The following is a 21956-nucleotide window of genomic DNA, read 5'->3' as shown; positions in this document are numbered from 1 at the left end:
GGAGACTCCGAAGGACTGAAAATCCCTCGGGATTTACCTTGGGAATGTCGGGAAAACGGGATGGAGGGGCTGGGAGACCCCCAAGACTCGTCCTCGTCTGGTCCCACTTGTCCCCTTGTCCCTTCTCCCGATCCCAAATGTCCTTGTCCCCTTGTCCCTTCTCCTGATCCCACTTTTCCATGTCCCCCTGGTCCCTTCGGATCCGGGTTTTCTCCATCCCTTGCTCCCACTTTTCCTTGGTCCCCCCTCCTTGTCCCACTTCCGTCCCGATCCCACTTATCCCAAACCCCAGGACTCGTCCTTGTCTGGTCCCACTTGTCCTCTTTTCCTTCTCCTGATCCCACTTTTCCTTGTCCCATTGTCCCTTCTCCCATTCCCACTTTTCCTGCTCCCTTCTCCCTGTCCCGCCTGTTTCCATCTCCTGTTTTTCAGGTCCTCTTTTTTTTGTCCTGTTTTTCCTTTGTTCCTGTTGATCCCCAGCCCAAAATCTCATCCTTGTCCTTTCTCCCGATCCCACTTTTCCTTGTCCCTTCTCCCAATCCCGCTTTTCCATGTCTCCTGGTCCCTTTGGATCCAGGTTTTTTCCATCCCTTGCTCCCACTTTTCCTTGGTCCCCCATCCTTGTCCCACTTCCCTCTTGATCCCACTTTTCCTTGTCCCTTCTCCCAATCCCGCTTTTTTCCACCCCTCATTCCCATTTTCCTCCTCCCCTGGTCCCTCCCTTGTCCCATCTCCTGCTCCCCTTTATTCCCTCTCCTCATTCCCAGAATTCCCTGAGGGATTCATGCTTAAAAAAAAAAAGAATTTGGGGATAAATCCAACCCCTCCAGCCCCAAAATCAGGGATTTTCCCCCCAATTTTTCCCCCTTTTGGTTCAACCTTAGCCTCAGTGTTGGATTTGGCACTGAATTTTTCCGTTCTCCATCGTTTTGGCCACGCCTGGATCACTTTTCCCACATTTCCCTGGCGTTGGGATGATTCTTGTGGAGTTTATTTCATTTTTCCAGGATTTTCTCCTCTCACAAATAACCCAAAAAACCAGGGAGGAAAATAAAATCTCTTTAAAACAGATTAAAAACTTAAATTGAATAATTTTATTTTCCCCTCCTGAAGGAAACATTGGAAAAACGAGTTCAGAAAGGGAATTTCTGGCTTCGTTCTTCTCCTTCCTCCATTTCCCATTCCCTCATCCCACCAACCTGGATCAATCCCGCTTCCAGAGCCGTTTTCCCAGACTTTTTTCCGGCAGCTGGATGTGGATCCTCCCCTTCCCGGCCACATTTCCCTCGAGGGCAGAGCCATTGGGGCAGGAAGCCGCAAATCCAGAGGGTTTGGAAAGGGGGAAAAACAGGGAAAAGCAGGAAAAAATAAATTCACGCTTTTCTTTTGGGAAAAGCTTGGGCGGTCTCGGTGTTGTTTTCCCAAGTTTAATTTTCCCAGTTTAATTGGAAGTTGTTGGGACGGGATGGGAACATCTCGGGTCACTAAAATTCGAGGGAGAATTTGGGATTGAATCCATGGGATTTTTCCGGATGCTGGGGGGGGTTCCTGAGCCGCTTTTTTTTCCTTCAGAATTCCGTTTGAAGGGAAAAGCGGAGTCCAGGGGAGCAGGGCTGGATCCCGGGAGCTGCCGGAGCTCTCCGTGGGGTTTTTGGTTGGAAAATCCCTGGAAAAGTGGTGGGAGATGATCCGTGGTGGAGGCACCGGCTGGATCTGGGAGATTTCCCTGTTCCGGGTGATCCCAGCTAAATCCACCCCAGGGATTCCCCATTCCATGGATCCCTCATCTGCCATTCCCTGCGGCCCCATCCCAGATCCCATCCCAGCTGATCCCGGCTCCAGATCCCACTCAGGGTGATCCCAGGTGATCCCTATCCCAAATCCCACACCAAATGATCCTCCAGGACCCGTTCCAGGTAATCCCTACTCTAGATGATCTCCCAGATCCCATTCCAGGTGATCCCTATCCCAGGAGATCCCTGGCCCAGATTCCACACCAAATGATCCTCCAGGACCTATTCCAGCTGATCCCTATCCCAAATCCCACACTGGATGATCCTCCAGGATCCATTCCAGGTTATCCCTACCCTGGCTGATCTCCCAGATCCCATTCCAGGTGATCCCTATCCCAGATCCCACACTGGACGATCCCACAGGTCCAATCCCAGGTGATTCCTATCCCAGATGATTCCCAGTTCCTATCCTGGGAGATCCCTGGCCCAGATCCCACACTGGATGATCCCACAGGACCCATCCCAGCTGATCCCTACTCTGAATCACACACTGGATGATCCCATGGGATCCCTACCCCAAATCCCACACAGGATGATCCCACAGGATCCATCCCAGGTGATCCCTACCCTGAATCCCACACTGGATGATCCTCCAGGATCCATTCCAGGTGATCCCTTCTCTGGATGATCTCCCAGATCCCATCCCACGTGATCCCTATCCCAGATCCCACACCAGATGATCCCACAGGATCCATTCCAGGTGATTCCCTATCCCAGATCCCACACCGGATGATCCCACAGGATCCATTCCAGGTGATCCCTATCCCAGATCCCACACCGGATGATCTCCCAGATCCCATTCCAGGTGATCCCTATCCCAGATCCCACACCGGATGATCTCCCAGATCCCATTCCAGGTGATCCCTATCCCAGATCCCATCCTCCAATCCCCATCCCCAGGTGCAGGGAACATCCTGACCGAGTTTTAGGGTGGAAAATCGGGACGTGGAGGGATCAGGGAGAGAACCGGGATCCCCCAAACTTCCCAAGTTCATCCTCTGGAGCTCCATCCATTTAATTAGGAACCAACAGCAGATGGAATTCCATTGGTCACGGATCCTGCAATTCCATCAGATCCCTCTCCTCCAGAGGGACAATTCGGGGATGAAAACCTGGATTTGGGAAGCAAAATCTCCTCCTTTTCCAGCGCTGAAAACCACGGGACCATCCCGTCCATCCACGTGTCCACCCCAAGGGATGCTGGGAATCTTCCCAGCCCTCTCCCAAGCACCAAATTCAGGGAAAAATGGGAATTAAAATTTCTCCGTTGTTGATGGAGCTGCCAGGCCGGGATCGTCGTTAGGAAAAACCATCCCGGGATAAGAGGAGCGGAAAAAACGTTCCGGGAATTAAACAAGCCAAAAATAGGAGGAAAAAAAACAAAGGTCAGGCCTAAAAATACCGGGATGGGTTTGGAGTTGGATCCTGGCATGGAAGAAATAATCCAGGTTTTTGGGAAGGATTAATTTTAGCCATCCCATTACAATAGCTCTGACACTCTGGAATTTTTTCCGGCTGGATTTTTGGTGGATTTGGGGATTTTGGGGCTGGATTTTTCCCAGCTCTCTTCCTGGGAACGTGAGGGAGAAGGTGCTGGGAGCGAGCGTGGGACGTGCTCGGCTCTGCCAGGACACGCCTGGTTTTCCCGGGAAAACAACTGGGATTGCCAAAGTTCCCAGCCCCAGGGATGGGCTGGAAGTGGGGGGGGTGAAGTCGTGGCGGATCCGAAGTTCCCCACGGAGCAGCTTGGCCCCGTTCGCTCGTTAGCGACTCGGCGTTAATTAGATCCATTGAAATGAATTTTCCTTCCAATTCCTCTGTGGAGGGAATGATCCCATCCCAGGATTGGCCCTCTTTGTGGGGAAACTGAGTCACGGCGAGTTTGGGATTACAGCCAGGAAAGGTGAATCCTGCTCTGCTCAGTTTTGGGATGAGGATTAGGGATAAATCCAGCTTTTCTTAGCTTGGAAGAGGGAAAAGCACCCCTGAGATCCTGGGGGCGGAGAGGCAGATCCCAAAAGTGAGGAGATTTGGGATGGGGACGGCCACATCCCGCTCTCCAGCACCTTTCCAGCTTTTCGGGAAAAAGGCAGGAATGGGAAGAGGGTGGGGATGAGGTGAGGTTTGGGCCTGACCAGGATGATTTGAGGGAATATTTTCCAGCAGGGATCCCAAGGAGAAGCCGAATGAAGAAGCCACCGGGATGTGGGGGGAACGTTTTTTATTGGACTCGGGAATTTCAGGGAATGCCCCCGGAATATCGACACGAGACATCCCATGGGGACCCCAAATCCATCCGTATCCCAGCAGACGCTGGTTGGTGACACTCCAAATGGGATCAAAGAGGATTTTTCCAACCTGGAGAAAGAGGAAGGGGATGGAGGGGCCGGGGGAGAACCACCACAACCTCTGTTCCCTATGGGGGAAAAAAAAAGAAGGAAAAATTAAAAATAAACACCCCCCCCCAGAAAAAATCACCACAAACGTGGATTTTTCCCACGAGGAGGCCGGGATGGGAGAGAGCCGAGATTTGGGGATTTTCCACGGATTCTGCACTTACCTGTGGAGCCGTCACTTCTCCGTCATCATCCTCACGAACTCCTCGTAGTTGACCTGCCCGTCGTTGTTGCAATCGGCCTCCTTGATCATCTCGTCCACCTCCTCGTCCGTCAGCTTCTCGCCCAGGTTGGTCATGACGTGCCGCAGCTCGGCCGCGCTGATGTAGCCGTTGCCGTCCTTGTCGAAGACCCGGAACGCCTCGCGGATCTCCTCCTCGCTGTCCGTGTCCCTCATCTTCCTCGCCATCAGCGACAGGAACTCCGGGAAGTCCACGGTGCCGCTGCCGTCGGCGTCCAGCTCGCCCACCATGTCCTGGAGCTCGGCCTCGGTGGGGTTCTGGCCCAGCGAGCGCATGACGGTGCCCAGCTCCTTGGTGGTGATGCAGCCGTCGCCGTCGCGGTCGAAGAGGGAAAAAGCTTCCTTGAATTCCGCGATTTTCTCCTCCGACAGCCGCTCGGCCATGCTGCTTCCCGCCGGCACGCGGCTCTGTCCCGGCACGCCGAGGCCTCGGCGGGGAGGAGGAGATGGAGCCTCCTCCCTTGGAATGCCTCTCCCTGGATCAGCAGGAGGAGGAGGAGGCAGGAATGGGAATGATCCGGAAGTTTTGGGAGTTGGGGAAGGAGAGTGAGCCAAGCCCCGTGGGCCAGCCTGGCTCTCGTCCCGCCGCTCCCACGGTGGCAGATCCCAACAAAGCTCTCACCACGGGATTCGGGCTGTGGTTCCGTGGTTTCGGTGGGGGTGACCCACCCATGCTTTTCCCAGTTTTTGGGATATTTTGGATTGGTCTGGAGCTGTATGAAGGAGTTGGAGGGGTCCCTCCCCTGCTCCCAGAGCTGCTGTGGCACATCGGAGGCGCCGAGGGAGGATCCCCCGGTGCAGGCCCCGGCAGATCCCGGCTGCCCGGAGCTGCCGCTCCCGCTCGGAGCTGCCGCGGCCCTGAGGCCCCTCCGGGGTTGGATGTGGGTGGTGACGCGGGGCTGGGCGAGGGCTCGGGGTCCTGCCCTGCTCCTCAGAGGGAGCGGAGCGTTCTCCCCAGGGTGAGGGTTTACTCATCTCTTACTCACGGAGTAAAGCAGGGGACAGGGACAAATAAGGGGGTGTTTCTCTGTCCAGATGGATCCCATCCATCCATCCATCCATGGATTCCATCCATCCATCCATCCATCCATCCATCCATCCATCCATCCATCCATCCATCCATCCATCCATCCATCCATCCCAGCAGTCCGGAAGTTCCCCAGCAGGAGATAATTTGACTTTCTCAGCTACAGGAAGTCGGTAGCAGTTGATCCCAGTTTAACCCAGTGAGGAATTAGAGCTGGGATTTGGAGGGGAGGGCACAGACCAGAACTTGGCCCATGGGACAGCTGAGGAATGGTGGGATAAATCTGGGAGGGGAAAAATCTCCTGTGGAAAAAGCTCTGGGCGTGCGGAACGCTGCAATTCCTGGGAGGAATCGTGGGAGCTGTGCTGGGAACCCGTCAGGCGAGAGGTGTCGGGGAGAGAGGCCCTGGCAGCTCCTCTTGTGCAAGAGCTGCTCCCTCATTACTTGTCTGATCGTCCTCACGCGCTGTTTGCTCCAGATTTAATTAGATCCGACCCAAACTGCCGGGAAGAGCCAAGGAGAGGTGGAGCCGGCTGGGATCCGCCTGGGAGAAGCCGATCCCGGTGGATCCTGGGGGTTTGGAGGCCTGGGAGGGTTCAGGTGTTGGTTCAAACTCGGGAGAGGGGTTGGAGCTCACACGGGCGGGATTTGGGGTTCCTGTGGCACCTGGCTGAGGCTGGAACGGTTCTGATTCCAGAGCGGCACTGGGTGTGGACCAAAGCTGGAATCTGCTGCTTCCATCCCAAGAAATACCTGTGGGATGGGATCCCATCCCATCCCATGGATCCCATCCCATTCCATGGATGTCATCCCACCCCACAGATCCCATCCCATGGATCCCATCCTACAGATCCCATCCCACGGATCCCATCCCATTTTTACATCCATTTTCAGGATAAGGTCAAAGCCAGCCCTTGATTTTGTCCGTGCCTCGTTTACCGGGATAATTATCCCAATAAAACTTCCCGTGATTTATGGGCTAATCCTATTTCCAGCTCCAGGGTGGGCTGGGGGAAGGGGAGACCACCCTGCCGGGATCGGCTTTTTGGCAGCTCAATTTCCCGGGATGTCTCCACCTGGAGCTGGGCAAGTTTTGCTTTGATGCAGGAGGGCCCCGTTAAAGCCTCACACGGAGTTTTCCAGGCTCCGTGTCTGGTTTGGAGGGGCCTAATCCAGGGAAACGGGGGAGGGGAAAAGATTCCGGCGGTGCGGAAGGTGAAAAGCTTCCAGTGGGATTGTCCCGAGGCAGCCGGGCTGCCAGATGTGCGCAGATGTGTCTGGGTTTGCAGCTGCAGACGCGGCGGGGAGGGGAAAGGGGGGATGAATTCATGGAAAAAGAGAAAGTTGGGAGGCGGAGAAGGAAAAGGCTCCGACAGGGAAAGCTCCGAGGGGCCCCCGTGTCCCTGCAGGAATCCAGGAGAGGCTCTGGGGATGGAGCTCCACAAATCCCGGCAAAAATGACGCCGAGGTTTGGTGTGGAAAATGGGATTTTGGAGAGGATGGGCTCAGGGTTGATCCCAGAACGGCTGCGAGGGTCACGGGATGTTCAGAGTGAAATTTGGGATTTTCAGACTTTGCTTCCACGGAGATTCCCAAATCCAAGGGTGAACTGAAGGGCAGCTGGAGCAAAGGGACCCCGATGTCCCCATGGGGAAGAGGCTGGGATTGGGATGTGGGAATTCCTGGGAGGACTCTGCCCCACGGTGATCCCGCCTCCACCTGGAAATGCCAGAGCCGTCGGCTCCGCTCCAGTGCTGGGTGGATCCCGAAGGCAAACACGGACCCAGGTGCCACATCCATGGGCACATTCCCAATCCCTTCCTGGCACAGGGATGGCACCACAGGTTCCCTCCCCTCTGCCCTTGGGAATTTTATCCCGCTGTAAAATCCCACAGCCGTGGGATGGGGCAGAGGCGCGGCTGGGATCCCATGGAATTCCATGGGAGGAATCCAGGGAAGCACGGCTTGTTTAGTCTGGAGAAGGGAGGGCCGAGACGGCTGCACATTCCAGCAGGAGGGACGGAGCAGGGAGAGGAACCGGCACGAGTCGGGGGGAACGAATTAAAGGGAATTACTTCCAAAGGGAATTAGGGAATTTTGGCCCATTTGCCGTCGGCTGCAGGATGAGGAGACGAAGATTCAGCCCAGCAGAAAATCCATGGATTTCCTCTCCCTGTGCTCCAGCAGCTCACCGATGCTTTTTTGGCAGGAAGAGCCATTTTTCCAGCTTCTCCCTGCTCGGGAAGGGCTGAATTCCCTCCGGACACATCAGAGGGCAGAGCCCAGCTGGAAATCCTGTCCCAAAACCGAGCTGCTCCTTCTCTGGAGCCGGGACACCCCATCCAAGGTCAGCTTTTTGGGAAAACTGGGAGAAACCGGCTGGGTTTATCCCGATACAACAAATCCCTGGGAATTTCCTCGGGATCAGCCCAGCGGGATCCCCATTCCCAAGGATTTAAGGAGGCAGGTGAGAGGCCATCAGGAATTTAATGGAACTTGGCACTGGAAACTGTACAACATTTACAGAGAACCACACGCTGTGTCCGTGTACACCCTCCGCCATTCCCAAAGTTCCCAGCCGGACACGGCACAGGCAGTGACGATCCCTGGATGTGGAGTCACCGCTCCCAAATCCTGCATTTCGGGATATGGCTCCCCAGTCCTGGATTGCAGGATCCCAAATCCCAGATTTCAGGATCTCACTCCCACATCCTGGATTTCAGGTGTCAGGGATTGCAGGATCCCAAATCCTGGATTTCAGGATGCTACTCCCACATCCTGGATTGCAGGTGACAGGGACTGCAGGATCCCCAATCCTGGATTTCAGGGACTGCAGGATCCCCAATCCCGGATTTCAGGTGACAGGGACTGCAGGATTCCACTCCCAATCCTGGATTTCAGGTGACAGGGATTGCAGGATCCCCAATTCCGGATTTCAGGTGTCAGGGACTGCAGGATCCCACTCCCAATCCTGGACTTCAGGTGACAGGGACAGCAAGATCCCCAATCCCAGATTTCAGGGACAGCAGGATCCCCAATCCTGGATTTCAGGGACAGCAGGATCCCCAATCCTGGATTTCAGGGACAGCAGGATCCCCAATCCTGGATTTCAGGGACACCCCGTTGTGCTCAGAGCTGTCACCCTTTGCTTCCCACTCGGCTCTGCAGCGCCATTCCCAAGCCGGATCATTCCCGGGATTTTTCCCGGGATCTTTGGAGCGCTAGAAGATGGCAGTGCTGCCACCCTGAGTGTTTCCAACCACTCCTCCTCCTCCTCTCCTCACACTCCAACACTTCCTCTCCTCTACCTTTCTACCACATGCAAGAACCCCTTGGTCGCCTCCAAGTCCTGCTTCCCGTTGGGAAGCGTTTCATTTCCCAAAAGGCGACAAAAACACGGAATCTACCTTCGCTCCCTGCTATCCCCTCTACTCACTGCTCCCCAAACCCTTTTACAACGTGCCTACCACCTTCCTACACCCTGGAGTAAAGCAGTTCTCTTTCAGTAGTGTCTCCTCCCAGCCCGCGGATTGCTCCGGGGTGATGTCACCCCTCGGAGCACGAAGGATCAAGTACTGGAAAGGAAATGCCAAGTTTGAGCAACAAAAAAAAAAAATACAAAAATAAAAAAAAAAAAAACCCAACCAATCGAAGAAAACCAACAACAACAAAAAAACAAAACCAAACCCCAAATCCCAACCCCCAAAGTGGAAATCAAACTAATAAAAAATTAAATAGCTGGCAGGATACAAGAGCGGGACAGAGGAATGTACAAAGGACACACAGAGATCAAAGATTCCAGTAGGTGAACTGAGAACCTGTTGAAGCTGGGGTCTGGTTTTTTGGGATTTTTTCTTTTGGAACACGCATATTTGAAGGAATTGCCATAACCACACAGCAGAGTGACTTCAGGGTCCTCTAAAGGACTTTTGAAGTGTTCATCAAAACCCCCCGGTGCTGCCCAAAATTCCGCTTTATTTCCCATCCTCTACCACGGCTGTGGAAAGATTTGGGGAACCCCAATTTGCTCTTCAGCTCTGTCAGGAAGGTTTTGGAAATCCCCTCACGGATTCTGAGAGTAAAACCAGACTCCAGTTCAACAGTAACTGCACACCAGTAGCTGCCATTCCAAGACAAACCAAGGATTTGATCCGCGGAGCGGCTCCGAAGGCGCTCCCGGTACAAAAATGTACACGGAATTATTTATAAATTAACAGTTTTCCCCCAGGGTGGCACCAGGGCTCCTTTTTTTTTTTTTTTGGTTTGGTTATTTTTTTTCCTTACACCAGCGTTTCTTTCCGTTTCCCGCTGAGCTGCTTCTCCCTGGATTTTCTGTGCCCGGATGAGGTTCTGTGGGATCTCATCCCTTTGGCTTCCTCCGAGTCCAGGACGGAGCCGCACTCGGCCGCGCTCTCGTCCAGCTCCATCTGGGATATTCCCGAGCGGCGTTTTTGGGCCGGGATGTTGGGCACGGCCGGGTTGTTCTCCTCCGACTCCTCGCTCAGCTCCGGCAGCTCCTGGAGCTCGGGAACGTTCCTCCGGAACGGGGCGATGGCCGTGCGGATGCAGTTCACCCACTGCTGCTTGTGGAAGACGTCGTTGGCCTGCAGCGTGTGCGACTGGCCCGCCGCGGGATCCTGGAAACGGACTCGGAAAATGTTTTTGGCTGGAAAAAAAGGGGAAAAGCGCATCAGTTCTGAGCTGATATTACGTTGGTAGGTTTGAAATCCCAACAAAAGCATTCCCAAATCCAGCAGGGAGATAAAGATGGTTTCTAATCTGAGCCCCAGCCGTGACTTCACGGCCACCACGGATGAGCCGATCGGATCCGTACTGTAACTTTTTAATTTAGTTTTATTTCTCTCCATTCTGCTGCACCTCTGTACTTTTCTCTACTCCTGGATTTCTCAGTCCCCTCTGGGATCCTCCCTCATGGGGAGTCCCGTTTATCTCAGTTCTCTGGGTTTGAAGAAAACTCTAAAGCTCGTTAGGATTTTGTTTCTTGTGTTTATCAGGATGACATCACAAAACTTGGCAGGTTTCTCCAGATTTTAATTCACCACAACCTGGCTTGTTTTGGCTCCGATGGCACAAAACGGCCCCAAACCACGTGGATGCCTCATCTTTACATCTGTTTTTACCCTATTAACTACAGACACGTGTGTTGTTTTTATATATTAACAAATAAGTTTTCTATAGCTACTTATGTAACTGTGACTAACTCTTAACCAATCACTCTTTGTGCTTTTAAAAACTGTGATTTGTGAAGAAGAAGGAAGGAGAGCTAAAAATCACACCTTTTTTCCTCCATCTTTACTCCATGTATTAAACCCTCTAAAATCTGTATTTTTCACTTCAGTGACATGCTAAACATTTTACTTAATTTATTATAAATCCTGGTTTACCCAGGGATATTTGGAAGCTTTTCTGTCAGTGACAAATAAGATTATTTTAATTTTTTTTTGGATAATAGGACAAACAGAGAAATGTCTCTCCATTTCTGGATTCCCACACGTACCTTTATCAGAATTCCCAAAAGCTCCTCGGAAGGAGCCTCCCATTTTGACATCTCCATCCTGGAGGTCTTCGAGGAGCAGCTCCTGGACAGGGATGGGCTGGCGGTACACCTGGAACGCCTGGCGCTCGTTCCGGCTCACCGGCCGCGTCAGCACCAGGATTTCTTGGAAGAGGAAGACGTAGAGCTTCTGTGAAAGGGAAAACATCCCGGTGTTGACTCTGGATTCCATGAGGTCACACATCCTGTGGGATTCAAGGTCACCTTATCTGCAGTTTCACCCAGGGTAATTTTCAGAGTCTCCTGAAAGGTCTGGCACGTGCCAGGATTACGTCAGCTGCTTTATTATTTTATTGATCCCTAGAATGGGAATGATGATTCCCAGATTCCAGGGATGGGATGAGTAGGAGCTGTATCTTTCCTGAGTGCATGGAATGCCAATTAAACAAAACAACAACAACAAACCAAATTAACAAAGCAAAGATTGGAGGTTGAAATGAGGACAAAAGGCAGCAAAGCCTGGAGCGCAGTGGGTGGGAGATAAATCCAGCCCAAAGCCAAACAGGCTTTTTTGCAGGAACCTTTTTGTTTGGAAAAGCCAGGGCTCCTAATGGGGAATGTCAGAGCACCTGGAAGTAAACAGAGGCAGGAAATCCCTGGGGATGGGGAGCACTCTCTGCAGGCACTCTGTGCTAATCATCTCCCAGCTTCCCAAAGCCCATTGTGGAGCTGGCAGCAGGAAACTTTCCCTTACACCCCGAAATGAGGCTGCCAAAAAGAGATTTTCCTCTGCTGTTTTATCCAATATCCCAACTATCCCTAAGGGTTTAAAGCAGCTCTGAGGGAAGGTTTGAGGGTTAATTAGTAACAAAGGAGGGACTTACGTGTCCGTTTTTATTCTTCAGCTCCCCGTGGCACAGCAAAGCTTTGCTGCCTTCAATCCTTGGATCCTTCTGCTTCTCATCCAGGTATTCCAGCTTGTCAATGTAGTACTGGCACTCGGACTCGCCCTTCTTCAGGTTGATGTCAGAGAGGACTCCTTGGATTATGGATATCTAAAAACCCAAACAAATGATTAACAGGGAGTAACTGCTTTTCCCTGAGTGACCTCTGCTTGTGCTCCTTCACAACTCCAAAGGGTGAAATTCTCATGGATTGATCCCTCACTTTCCCTGGGCCCCCTCGAGAAAAACCCCTCTGGGAACCGCTGAGGCTTTAAGGAAGATTTCTGGAGCTCCCAAATCGCATCCTGAGGTGAGAATGAGCCAATGGGGATTACTCACGGCTTCCTCCAGGATGTAGATATCGGGATGGTCTTTGGGAGTGTGCCTCAGGATCTCCTTGAGGAGCAGGGGGTATTTCACCAGGCGGCTCCGAGGGATGTCCAGGAAGCTCCAAAGGTCCAGCTTGCGGCTGAAGGGAGACTCCAGGCAGCGCTGCAGGAAATCCTGGACTCTCCTGTCCTGCTTCTTCTGATCCAGGAGCGCTTTGGCTGCCAGCTGATTGCTGCAGTAGCCTTTGTAGGCGTGGAGCTGGGGTAACTGCAGGGAACAGAGGAGATTTACCAGTCAGATTCCCTGTGGGAAAAGAAGATGTCACTAACATGGCAAACCCCTCGAGTTCTACAGCCCTCACTGGGGGATTCCTCACGATAAAAAAGCAAAGGGAGGATCTTGTGAGGAGCACACGGAGCCCATGAAGCTCCCAGTGTTTGGATCCTGTGAGGAGCCCATGAAGCTCCCAATATTTGGATCCTGTTAGGAGCACATGGAGCCCATGAAGCTCCCAGTGTTTGGATCCTGTGAGGAGATGAGCACACGGAGCCTGAAGCTCCCAGTGTTTGGATCCTGTGAGGAGCCCATGGAGCTCCCAATGTTTGGATCCTGTTAGGAGCACATGGAGCCCATGAAACTCCCAGTGTTTGGATCCTGTGAGGAGATGAGCACACGGAGCCTGAAGCTCCCAGTGTTTGGATCTTGTGAGGAGCTCATGGAGCTCCCAATGTTTGGATCCTGTGAGGAGCACACGGAGCCCATGAAACTCCCAGTGTTTGGATCCTATGAGGAGCAGGATGAGTCCACGAAGCTCCCAGTGTTTGGATCCAGTGAGGAGCAGGATGAGTCCACGAAGCTCCCAGTGTTTGGATCCTGTGAGGAGCAGGATGAGCCCATGAAGCTCCCAGTGTTTGGATCCAGTGAGGAGATGAGCACACGGAGCCCATGAAGCTCCCAGTGTTTGGATCCTGTGAGGAGATGAGCACACAGAGCCCATGGAGCTCCCAGTGTTTGGATCCTGTGAGGAGGGAGATGAGCACACGGAGCCCATGGAGCTCCCAGTGTTTGGATCCTGTGAGGAGGGAGATGAGCACACGGAGCCCATGGAGCTCCCAGTGTTTGGATCCTGTGAGGAGATGAGCACACGGAGCCCATGAAGCTCCCAGTGTTTGGATCTTGTGAGGAGATGAGCACACGGAGCCCATGGAGCTCCCAGTGTTTGGGTCCTGTGAGGAGAACGAGCACAAGGAGCCCATGGAGCTCCCAGTGTTTGGGATTAGCAGGGATAACACTCCTGGAATCACACTAGGACATTGTCCAGGAGATACAGACACTCCGACCCTGAATCAGCAAATCATTCCAAGTCTCTGGGGTGAAATCAGGGCCCGTTCCAGCCAACAGAATCCCATTGTTTTCAGCTTTGCCAGGATTTCCCTTCCAATCTTGCACTGAGGGCCACAAAAGCCCCAGAGCTTTGCAGCTTCTGCCTTTAAACGTTCTCTAAGCTCAGTTTTAGCCTGGTGATTCCAAGCTCTGAACTCACCCACTTCACAAGGATGGGCCCAATCTGCTCCACTGTCCCATCTGGTTTTGTTGCTTCTCCCAAACTTGCCAGTAAGTCTGGAATTGAAACAGAGAAAGAGGAATTGCAGCAATGGCCTGAGGAGAAACAGGAGAAAGCAGAGAGGTTCAACCCTAGTGAGCACAAACCACCCAGCTGCTCTTACCTTCGTGCAGAGGAATGTAGGAATCCAAGTCCCCAAAAATGTGGGTGAGTTCCTCCTCAGACATGATGGAGAGTTTCAGCATGGGATCGTGGTAGGCCTGAAATAAAATATATTGAAATGTGCCATGCCCCAAAGCCGATGATTTCAACTGAGGGGATTTATCAGGTGAAAGAAGTGAAGGCAACAGAAAGATCTGATGCTCAAAGATTCACTCGCTGTCGAGTAGGGAGAACTTAAATGATTTTCCTGTCTGGCCTATTCCCAGCTGGGAGAGGGAGTCCCCAAGCAGCTCTGCACAATCCTTTTATGGCTGGGTTTGGTGCTGGCCCAGTGCTCAAGTCAGAGAATTCAAAGCTGGCTTTCCAGCTGGGGCTTTTGGGGCTGATAAAGCTCCCACGTCGTGTTTGCAGGTGCAAAAAAAAACCCTCATTATTCCCTGGAATGTCATCAATGGCTGCAGGAAAAATCCCACTCACCTTTCTGGCCAGCTTCAGGTCTTCAATCAGGTCCTGCTCTCCCCTGGACATTTCATAGATGGCCTGGGAGGAGAGGGATCGAGCATCCCGAGTTATTTGGAATTGTCTGTCACAAAGAGCCTTTCAGCAGCTGTGATGTACAGCCCGCCCCGACCCCCGCAACCCTGAGTAAATCTGCTGTCCTAGCCCTGAGAAAGCAGCTCTGCTTCCAGCCCTGCCAAAGCCCTGAGGGCCCCTGCACGAGCCAAATTAAATATTAGAGCCTTTTAAATCACTGCTTTTCGCCAGGGCAAGGCTGCAAACACAAAACCCCCGAAACCACAGAGGTCAAATCCCAGGCAGCTTCCGGCGGCTCCTGTGCTGTCTCCACAAGATTTGTCCAAGAACTCCAGGAAAAAGGCAAGCCAAGGCCTTGCTGCTTGGCTTCCAACCAATTGTCAGGAGTTTTAGGAGAAAGACAGCTGGCTCTGTGAGGAACCTGAGGTTGGGGCAGCTGCAGAGCAGCCAGCGGGGCCAGGGCTGGGATTTCAGCAATGCCGTGGAAAGTTTGGCATCTCCAAAGGGTCGCACTGGGAAGATGAATTCCAGAGTGGAATCCACCTTTTCCCATGGCTGATGCAGACATCAATCTTAGCTTTAGGTACACAGGAAGATGAAGCCTCCCCCCCAAAGGTTGTTTCTCCTTTCCCAGCAAGGGCAGGGACAAAAGGCCTCACTCCCAGCCCCGTTTTCCATGGGCTGTTACCTCCTGGCGCTTGATTTCTTTGGTGCTCAGGGATTCTTTCGTGTTGGTATCCAACGTTTCAGACCAAAGGACACTGTTCCTCCTCTTAGGGGGAGTAGGAGCAGCAGATCTGCTGCATGATTTCTGGGCACAGCCGGGGGATTTGCTGTCGCTGCGAAGGGTGAACGACTGCGGGGATTTAAAAGAAAAAAAGAATAAAAAATATTAAAAACAAAACCTGACAAGCCAACATTTCAGATTATCAGAATATTATCCATGCCACTCTTAATCCTTCATCCTCCTGGGTTGTCCAGGGCAGGAAAACACACCCAGACACTTTTCCTCAGAGAAAGGAACTCTTTAATCAAGCTGCTGAGAAAGCCCAGAGCTTGGCAAGGTTTTCCGTGCCCCTCTCCCTGCGCTGATCCGCTGGGGAGGAAGATGGGAAAGCAAAGCTCGGGTTTATTTGCCAGCCATGAGGAAGTAAATAAAGGAGAATCATTAATTCTTCCTAGGAAGAGGTTAATGAGAAGCCACTTGAACTTTGCCCCGGTGTTTTGCAGGGCTCCTAAAAGCCGCCGTGCTGCTCCCTGGGCCAGCTCCCAGCACGCTGCAGCACTCGAGGCTCAGGCTCGGGGCCCTTTATCAGCTCGTTATCTCCAGCAGTTGATTTGATTTAAGCTCACACAGCAATTCAAAATCCCCCCGGGGGGTCTGATCTACCCCATCCAACCAATCCCTCTGCCAAAGCTCCAGGTTTCGCTCCGTTTTTACCTGGATTGTCTGCCCAAAGCGTCGAACCGCCCCATTTCTGACAGGGGAGATCAGGTTTGCCAGGGAGGTGACTCGTGCTAAAGGCCGGACCCGTTTAGTGCTTGGCTCCTGCAAAGCAAGCAGAGAACAAATTGTCCTGGCTGTGCCTCCCTCAGACATTTCTCAGGCAGGTTCCAAAAGCACAAACCCGCTTAAGGAGTGGCAAACTCTGCAAGGAGAGTGTTTGGAATCAGCCATTCGTCTTTCAAGGCTATAAATATTTGTCTGAACTTTAAGGCTGCAATTAAACTGCAGAGGTTTTTTGCCCAGAGTTAAAAGAGGTGAGAGAACATCAGTGAGAATTCAAAATAGGGCTCCAGCAGGGACTGTTATGCTTTGAACAGAAATAGATTAAAGTGTTCTCTGACACTCTGTGGCAGCTAAAGACGGTGCTGGGATCTGCTTCTCCATTTTCTCATCTTTTCCTCTGGAGCAAGAATGTGTTTTTCCATTTTATTTTGGAGAGCAGAGCAGCAGCGGGGGCCCAGCACAGCCATTAACAACCAGAGGCTGAACATTCCTGTGAGGAACACGCACACAGACGAAGCTGAAATCCCTCAGTTTGCAAAGTTTCCTCCTCCACCCTCTGCAACCACTGTCATTTTTCTTACACTTTGTTTAGATTTGAAAGCCGGAGCTTCTGCTTTTCCCCACCGCTAATCCCTGCCGGGAGCTCAAGTCTGTCCCGACCCAAACGCTGCCAAGAAAGAGGAAACGCCCCTGGAAAGCTCCTGCTGCTTCACTTTTCAAAGTTCTGTTGGCAACTCGACATCAAAAATATTGTGTGGTGAGGGCTGGGCAGGAAAGGTGTGCACAGGGGGAAGCTGGGAAGAGATGGGCTCCCAGTTAAGGCTTGGAAAAGGCTGCAGGATTGTCCTGGTGCTCCCAAACATCTGGCACAAGCTTGGGCGTGACTCATCCTCATGGGACTGCTCAGCACGAAGCTCCCATCAGGACAGGGAAGCAGCCTCAGTTTGGGTTCAGCTAAAAGTGGTTAATTTTTGCTGAATTCCTGCTCTTTGGAAAGGCAGAGCCTGTGGAGGCTGCTGAGGATGAGCCCTGCGCCGTTTCCATCCAAACCCTTCGCTCACAAGTGACGAATGCTGAAAACAAAACTGAAAAAAAAAGGGGAATACGAACAGACAGAGCTGGATTGCAGTCATGAAGACTGAAGGAACATAAAAACCGTGTGTGTGTGTAAGATCTGATTTCAGCAACCCGACCCCAGCAGCGGCCCTGCCCACACGTGGTGTTGGGCAACAGAGGAGGAGGAGGAGGAGGAGGAGAAGGAGGAGGAGGTGAGCTCACCCTGAGTTCAGCCTTCAAACTTGCGGGGGGGGGGGAACATGAAAAGAAACAATTTATGAGCCGTGCAGGAAGAAAATGAGCTCTTGGCACAGCACAAAGCTGTGCTAGAAATGTTTGGGGAATGGCAGTTAGGAGGGCGCCATAAAAATGGGGAAAAGCTGCAAAAGTGTCCTCGATCACAGGATGCTCAGCTGGGTTCATGTCGGACACCGGGAACTCCACGGGGGGGACACCGGGAACTCCACGGCGGGGACACCGGGAACTCCACGGCGGGGACACCGGGAACTCCACGGCGGGGACACCGGGAACTCCACGGCGGGGACACCGGGAACTCCACGGCGGGGACACCGGGAACTCCCCCACTGAGCTCAAGACAGGGACAATCAGGAAAAGGTTGGAAAGTCAGGCCAGGCCCAAAGACAACAAGGAAGGTTTAATTTATTGCAGATGTTTCTGACTGGGAGGTATTTACTTTTAGAAAATCATCTGTCAGTGCAGGAGGGTAAAGAAAGGGACGTGGGCCAAGAGGAGCTTACGAAAGTGCAGGACTGAAGATGCAGACACAAAGCCACCCACGGCTCTGGCAAGGCCAGGGATAAAAATAGCCTGGAAAAGCAAAATGTGACGCTGAAAATGAAAAGCAGGAAAGCTCTCAAGCCGTGGGGAGGCTCCAGCAGGTCACTGGAGAAGGGTCAGAGCTGCAGCTTTGCAGAGATCCAGTGACAGGGAGCGCAGGGCTGTGAGGGAATGTGGGAATGTGGGAATGCCTTCCCAGCACATCTGTGCCCGGCTGAAGTGACACGTGCACGTGCCCAAGGGCTGGCAGCAGGAATTCCTGAATTCAGCTTAGCAAAAGGCCCTTTTTCCTCTCTTTAAGGAGAACAACAACAACAAAAAAGAAATCAAATCCCACTTTTGTGTCTGAGCGCTCCTCAGACACGGCTCGACTGCCAAAAAAACCCAAAGCCCAGCTGGTTGTTCCTCTCCTCCCCAAGAGCGTTTGATGCGGAGCAGGGAGGAGGAAAAGCAAATCGCCCTTGGCTGAGCTCTGTGTTTGAGCCCGGGGTCACGGACTCCCGGCCCAGCCCGGCGTAAGCCGAGACTCCGGGTGCTTCATACTGCGGATAACTCGGGCTCAGGAGGGGTTTTTTTTTTAGCTCTGTACTTTGCAAACAATGATTCTCCTGTCTCCACGCCGTCTTCCTTACAGGAGCCGGATTACAATAAAGTCTGGGAGGTTTTTGTAACGATCCAGGGGTGTTACAGCACTCAGAAATAATTAAAACCCCAGCGGGGTCAACAGTTCCATCGGGAATTATTATTTTCCCAGAAGGCTTTTTATTAAAAGTGAATTAATACATCACGAGCACAGCCACTAAAGCGAATTTTCACACTCCTAGAATTCCTCCAAGTGCTTCTAAGTGCAGGTTAACTCATGAAAAGATTGCACCTTGCTGGAAAGAAAACCAGGCTCTACTTTTGAGCGAGTTTTTTTTTTTTTTTTTCCAGCAGCACGCCCACAACCTTTCCCCTGTGCTGGGTAATAATTAGTGGTTTTTACAAGGATCCCTTGCTGGAGTGCAATTCCTACGTGCCACACACAATTCCACACAAACACGGTGACCAATGGCAAAACCACGCACGGCAAGAACTTCCCCTACAGAGCCAATTCAGCAAAAATAGGATTTTAGTCAGCAGCCTGAATAATTCCTACCAGAAATCACCAACCTCTGTGTAAGAGTCACAGGAAAGGGGCTTGCTGAGCCTCAGGCTGAACTTCCAGACCTTTCCCAAATCCCACATCCCATTCCCGAGGGACACCCGCTGATAACTCGGGCGATTCAGAATTCGAGGTGATTTTATTCCCCTCCCAGAGCTCTGTTTTTTGTTATTTCTCCCCCAACATCTGGTTTCCCTTTTGCACAATGACATTGCCCAAGTTTGGCTGTTGCAAATCCGGCATTTGCTGAGCTCGGTGACTCGGCGCTGAGCCCTCAAACCCCAGCAATGTCTGGAGACGCCTTTTTTTTTTAACTTTGTTTTTTTTTTCCATCTCATCTCACTAATCTGAGCAATAAACCCAGCCCAAGGGCCCTACCTGGCTGCTGAACTTTTGCTCCTGTCGCAGCAGGAGGCTTGGGAACACCTACCAGGAGCTCAATTATTGCCATCTGCATAACAACACGCGACAAAAATAACAATACTTCAATCCAACAAACCGGCCCTCAAAAACCCAACAAAACCCCACGATGACGGGTTTTTCTTCGGTTTAAGCAGCAAACAAGCACCTAATTAGGAAAAATCCCGTCAGTTGAAAGAGCGTTAAGAGATACAGTGGATTTTTTAATGGGAAGCGGTGCTTTTTAAATGAAAACAGGCGAATTTTTAATGAAAAACCACCTGGGGAGAGCGGGGTCAGGTGAGGCACCGAGATTGGTTTTGGCTCATTTTCTGGGGGTATGAGCTCAGATATAGATATGTAATGTGTACATATGTACATAAAATATATATATATGTGTATAATATATATATATGTACATATACGTAGGCTTAAACATATATACAGTTATTAAAATCGCTGGGTGAGGCGCCGAGATCGGTCCTGGCTTCCTAGTCCCACTGTTTCGGGGCGATGAACTTAAATATATTGCGCATATATGTGTATATATAGATATGTACATAAAATACATGTATATATATAGAAAGAGTGTTTTTTAACTCGCCAGTTACCCCGCGCCCTGCCCGGCTCGCCACCTCCCCTCAGACGCGGAGAGCGGGAAGCTGAGGGGGCTCCCCCTCTCCCCACCCTCCCCTCAAATAAATCCCATTTTTCCCCTTCTCCAGCCGCTCTTCCGCTCACCTCCTGCTCCCTGAAGTGCTGGTTCTGCGCGTCGATGACCCGGATAGTCCTTTTGATGGGCAGCAGCCCACCGAGCTCGTCGTGCGCCACCATGGCCGCGGCGCCCCACCGACCTCCACTCAACCGCCGCTCATCGCGCTCTGCGCCCGCCGCGCACCGCACCCGCCACCTCACCGCAGGGGGCGGGGCCATCGCGTGAAGCCACGCCCCTGAACGAGACCACGCCCCTTTTACAATAAAGCCACGCCCCCTCGGCGCGCGGGGCACTCGGGAGCCTCCCGGAGCTCCAAATTCCTCCAAAACTCTCCCCAAAAAAACCCCCCAAAACCTCTCCCAAAAAATCCTTCCTGCGCCTCTGTTGAGTGCTGGGAGAGGCTGAGGGAGCCGGGGCTGTGCGGCCTCCAGAGGGGACATGGCTGAGGGCCCATCCAGGGGGATCAGAAGCTCCAAAGGATGGAGCAGGCTCCCAGAGGAACGGGCAGATCCCAGGAATTGTCCCTGGATTTGGGGCACAATTTGTGCCCTGGGCAGTGCCCAGCCCTGAGCAAAGCCCAGAGAGGGGCTGGAGTCTCCTCCCTGGGAACATTCCAGAGGCACCTGGAGGTTCCCTGTGCTGGAGCAGGGAGTGGAACCCACCGTGGTCCTTCCCAACCTCACCCATCCTGGAATTCTGTGGCAAAGCGACACCTCCAAAAGACTCTGCTGCAGGGAGAGCAAAGGGACTGTCCCATCCCACAAAGCCAAGCTTAAATTTGGGGTTTCCCCCCATTTTTAGCGTTTTTTCCTGGTGCTTGCGGCCTCCTCCTAACGGCGGCTCCTCTTTCCAACGCTGGAGTATAAAACCTTCATCACCGCTTTTTTTTTTTAAATTATTCATTAAAAAAATAATAATAATTCTTGTCTAGACCCGCGCTTTAAATCTGTTCTGAGCTTTAAAGTTGTGCTGGGGCTGGGCTGAGCCTCTCCCAGGGGAGCCTGTCCCGACAGGCCTGGCTGGAGCTCTTGGATTTGCTGTTTGTTTGTTCAAGTCCTTTTTTATTCCTGGCACTGCTGCAAATCTCTGCCAGAAAAATCTTTCTTGTGCTGGTAAAAATAAAACTCGAGTTGTTTTGGCTGCCTACCTGTGCTGAGAAAGCTTTGAGGAGTGAAATTTGGGGTGGGTTCCAGTAGGAGGTTTGAAAAAAAAAAATCCTGCTGTCTCCTCTGCTGGATTTTGAAGTTTTTTGGCTTTTTTTTTGGTTCTCTCAGTAAATTTAACCCATTTAATTTCTGCCATGTAAGGCCAGGACACGGAGGATTCTCAGAAATTTGGGATACACCAAGTTTCCACTTGCTGAAAGGACAGACCGTGACTCTTCCAGACACAAAAATGCTCTCCTGGATTACTAAAATCCGCTCTTTTTAACACCAAAGCGACTCTGGGGAGGAGCAGACAAAAAAAATTCGGATTCTAAAATTGGTATTAAATTTTTCGATCCTAAAACTGATACTAAAAAAAAAAAATTATTTTGATTTTTGATTCTAAAAAAAGATCTTTTGTGGTTTTTTTTTAAAGAATCAAAAATCAAAACAAATTTTTTGGATCAAATTTTTCGGATCAATTTTTTTAGGATCAAATTTTTTAGGATCAAACCAATTTCTATTCAAGGTCCAAGCCTCTGTTAAACTTGACCTAAAGATCCAGGAGCTCAGTTCTTTCCAGGGAGATGGAAAAATTCCAACTGAAAACAGGGATGAGCAGAGGCAGAGTCACACCAAGGTGACACCCAAAATATTTCTGGGCGGGATGTCCCGTGTCCCAA

The 21956-nt window shown here is 51.7% G+C and overlaps 2 protein-coding genes across 2 annotated transcripts; both read right to left on the bottom strand.

The window, feature by feature from the left end:
* Positions 1–3997: 3997 nt before the first annotated feature.
* LOC102106395 (calmodulin, striated muscle) lies at positions 3998–7836 on the bottom strand. Its single transcript, XM_014259702.2, has 2 exons — positions 4354–7836; positions 3998–4209 (listed from the first exon to the last, which is right to left on the bottom strand). Exon 1 carries the CDS (start codon positions 4812–4814, stop codon positions 4365–4367), a length of 450 nt encoding a protein of 149 aa, XP_014115177.1. The 5' UTR covers positions 4815–7836; the 3' UTR covers positions 3998–4209; positions 4354–4364.
* Positions 7837–7925: 89 nt separating this feature from the next.
* Positions 7926–20308, bottom strand: NET1 (neuroepithelial cell transforming 1). The gene is made up of 10 exons (XM_005530983.3): positions 20155–20308; positions 15948–16055; positions 15195–15362; positions 14450–14512; positions 13974–14070; positions 13790–13866; positions 12256–12513; positions 11857–12027; positions 10976–11162; positions 7926–10123 (listed from the first exon to the last, which is right to left on the bottom strand). Exons 1-10 carry the CDS (start codon positions 20245–20247, stop codon positions 9738–9740), a joined length of 1608 nt encoding a protein of 535 aa, XP_005531040.2. The 5' UTR covers positions 20248–20308; the 3' UTR covers positions 7926–9737.
* Between the last annotated feature and the right edge of the window lie 1648 nt (positions 20309–21956).

This window comes from Pseudopodoces humilis, chromosome 5 (assembly GCF_049639895.1).
Source record: "Pseudopodoces humilis isolate 2021_Gansu_Grassland_sample_001 chromosome 5, ASM4963989v1, whole genome shotgun sequence".
Lineage (NCBI taxonomy): Eukaryota > Metazoa > Chordata > Aves > Passeriformes > Paridae > Pseudopodoces > Pseudopodoces humilis.
The sequence above is the reverse complement of the archived record's forward strand: the minus strand, read 5'-3'. Positions and strand labels throughout refer to the sequence as shown.